Here is a 3505-nt window from a genome sequence, read left to right on the forward strand (position 1 = left end):
GTTTTCGAAGTAACGATGCAGATTCCCCATTTCAATAGTTTATATAATTAGGTGCCAAAGCTAAGCTAGAACACTATTTCTAACCTTAATTACCAGTGTAAAAGTAAACATTATCTTCAGCTGAAATAAACCAGGCATTGTTTTAAACTAGAACCATACAAATAGGCAAAGAATGAAGGAATTAAGAAACTAAAGTGATAAGCAAGAGAATTTGTAATCCAAGACGAATATGTTAATAAGCAAGACCATCACATAACATACAGATTACTCAACTTCGGATTAAATATACTGTTACACTTGAAGAAAAGTATAAGTAAAGAACCTGGAACAGGCATCCATTAGAGGTTAGCCACCTGCGGAGGAGGAATCACGTAATCAACAACCAGAACGCTCTCTATTGAATCCCTGACTTTCTCTTTCTGCGACTTCACAAGCTCAGCATTTGAATCCAACGCCTCCAAATCAGCAGCCCCAGGCAAAACAGCGATTGAAGCGATTGTATATCCTTTCGCCCTGTCATGAGAGAAATTCTCACCCAAACTTAGCTGTTCGATCGATTGAAACTGGTCTTTAATTCCTCCAATCACTTCCAAAACCCTAGCTTTCTCATTTTCCCCTAAATTCTCCTTTAACTTCAAAAATGAAACTCTCATCGCCGACCCTGGCTTCGGCGAGACACTTGCGTCATTAGATATCCAATCAACGGCCATGATGTCGTCAATGATCGGTTTTATATTCTCCGTGACCACGCGAACGTGCTCAGGATGAGCGGCGTACTCCCGGAGATCCTCCTTTGACCTGTAACGGCTGTGAAGCATGTGAGTGAAGGTAAGCGAAGAAGACCGAGACCGGAGGAGTTGTCCGGCGGAGAGGTGGACGGTGAGGTCGAGTGATGTTAAGCCGTTGAGTCCACTGAGCATAGCCGCGACTTTGCTAGAATCGACATCGGGTTTCACTTTGAAGAGGACCACGTGTTCGACGATCTGGTGTTGTGCCGACATTTTGATCGGTGTTTGGTAGTTGCGGCGGAGGACGAGAGAGTTGAGCCGGCGGAAGAGGGGTTGTGGAGTTGTAAGTGCGAATGATGGCAGGAATCGGGTGCGTGCTGGAGCACACAGCATTGTTGAGGACATAACAGAATTTGGGAAGGATATCACTTGTGATAATAATGATGGTTTTGATAATGACACTGTCGATGGGCCATCGCATGGCCCAATAAAGTTGTTCTGTTTTTGAAACTTGAAAGCTGAAACCCAATAAAAATATGATACATAAAAGGGCTCCGAAAAAGATCCATGTTTTGGATACGAAACATTTAGATCATATACATAATTTTTTTTTTTTATTGTTATATTTTATTTAAGTTAGCATTGGTCACTGAATTTGTTTAATTTTTATCATCTTAATTATTCTAATCGTATCAGTAATAGCCGGTGTATAATATTATCAAGGTTATAATTAATCATTGAACTTTTCTTGTTAATTTACTTTAGTTATTATACTTTGTGTTAAGCTACCATTGGTTACCGAACGTTTTTATTTTTTTTTCATTTTAGTCGCTCTATTTTTTATTATCATTTATAAAAAATTTTAAAAAAACTATAATTTTTTTTTATTTCTCCACAACTAAACTTTTTATATCAATTATTTTAGAGTAAATGATATGAATAATCATTGTGATTTAGGGTAGCATGCATGTTTAATGTTTTTAATTGCTTCAAACAAAACATAGTCTTGTGATTCAAACTATTGGAAGAAGTAGAGTTATTAGTGTTTTCAATTAATTCATATGTACCAAAATATTTTCTGCTTTGGGTCACTTGATAGAGAGACTTTCTATGATGTCACCTAACGTAAAACTAGTTATCGATGATGATTTGGTGTGTTTCTACCAGTGACAAGAGCCATGGAATGGATAATGGTAAAATAGTCTTTTCTTTTTCTCTTTAAAGTCATTAAGAGTGTTCGAGTTAAAAAAGTTAAAGACTAAATGTGCACTCTACCTTAAATCATAAAGATTATTCATATAATTTACTATAAATAATTGATAGTAGTGGAGAAAAGAAAAAATAGTAGTTTTTTATATAAATGATAATAAACATTGTTTGATATTATAGACCTGCGATCCCCGATTATAGTGATCAAAATGAACAAAATAAAACGTTCAATCACCAACGATAGCTTAAACAAAATATAATGACCAAACTAAAACATTCATAAAAGTTTAATAACTAAAATGATCTAAACCTGCATTTTTAAAAGATCAGTTTATTGGTTCCATATATCTTATTTCACTAAACATCTCCAAATAAGAGGTTATTTTATTGAATGGGAGGTTATTTTATTGTTTCTTACACTTTGATAAGCCTATTAAAAGTAACCCTTTGAAAATAGTTATATTCGGTATGTATTTTTTCAACTATTTGTTTTTTTCCACAATCACTTATTCTTCGGTTTTATAGGAGTAAATTATAGAAATGGTTGTGCTTTGATCCAACTTTGTTCGTTACAAGACTCGATCTTGTAAATATGTCACCTAGACAAGAGTTGTTATGTTTTTTTTTCTAATTTATTTTATCAATAGAATATTTGCATGTGGCTATGGTCTGGAGCTCAAAGTAAAGTTGTGTTTCAACGTGTTCATGCATTTTCTAGCATTTGACTGCGTACCATTGAAGGCTTTAGCCGCACACTTGAACGATAACCCAGAAGTCAAGGGAATATCCAACAGTAGTGATTAATATTAACATAATAGAAGTAAGTGGTTTGATCAAGTATCGAATTCTAAAGAAAAATCATTATTGATAATCCAAGACCATACATATTAATAGACATAACTGCCTATTTATTTGCTGAATAGACAAATTCATGGAAAAAGTATTTGAATAATTTTCAGATGTCATGTATATTCTTTACGTATGATGCAAAACATTTTTGGGATTCGTTGAAGGAAAATGTGTAATGAATTCTTACATGTATTTAGGGGGTTCATTTAATTCATTATGAAGTCAAAAGTGAAGGTCTTAAAAACTTCATAGAATTCATGATCGGCCATTCCATTTGTGCTTTCAGCAAGTAGGTGACACGGATCTATTTCTATGCTTCAATCGGATACCAATTACTTGGATGCGTTTGAAGCCTCGAGATGACTTGCAAAAAAAAAAGTTTTCTAGGTTTGTCTTCTGTCTCCATAACAAATGGTCCATTTATTGATGGGCGAACGACGGGGATTGAACCCGCGCGTGGTGGATTCACAATCCACTGCCTTGATCCAGTTGGCTACATCCGCCCCTACCCCCGCACAGGTTTTAGTCTCTATCTACAATCAAATCCTTTCTGAACTCCCCTATGACCGCTATCAAAGTGAAGCTTTTTCCTAGACTATAGTTGCAAGTCTATTGTTCTCTTTCCAAATTAGGTGAAACAAACAAAGAGGTTGGGCTGTTCACTTCATTGATTTGACTAAACTTTACTTAAGATTAAAGAGAGGGGTCGGGCAGGCAGT

At 35.4% G+C, this 3505-nt stretch overlaps 1 protein-coding gene across 1 annotated transcript; it reads right to left on the reverse strand.

Moving 5' to 3' along the window:
- Positions 1 to 210: 210 nt before the first annotated feature.
- On the reverse strand, positions 211 to 1153 carry LOC111892530 (stress-response A/B barrel domain-containing protein UP3). Its single transcript, XM_023888581.3, has one exon. It carries the CDS (start codon positions 1131 to 1133, stop codon positions 339 to 341), a length of 795 nt encoding a protein of 264 aa, XP_023744349.1. The 5' UTR covers positions 1134 to 1153; the 3' UTR covers positions 211 to 338.
- Between the last annotated feature and the right edge of the window lie 2352 nt (positions 1154 to 3505).

The sequence above is a fragment of the Lactuca sativa genome, chromosome 5, assembly GCF_002870075.4.
Source record: "Lactuca sativa cultivar Salinas chromosome 5, Lsat_Salinas_v11, whole genome shotgun sequence".
NCBI classification, from domain to species: Eukaryota; Viridiplantae; Streptophyta; class Magnoliopsida; order Asterales; family Asteraceae; genus Lactuca; species Lactuca sativa.

Bases quoted from the DNA above. Each gene is read 5' to 3' on its own strand.
- LOC111892530 (XM_023888581.3), bottom strand. From the start codon at position 1,133: ATGTCCTCAACAATGCTGTGTGCTCCAGCACGCACCCGATTCCTGCCA.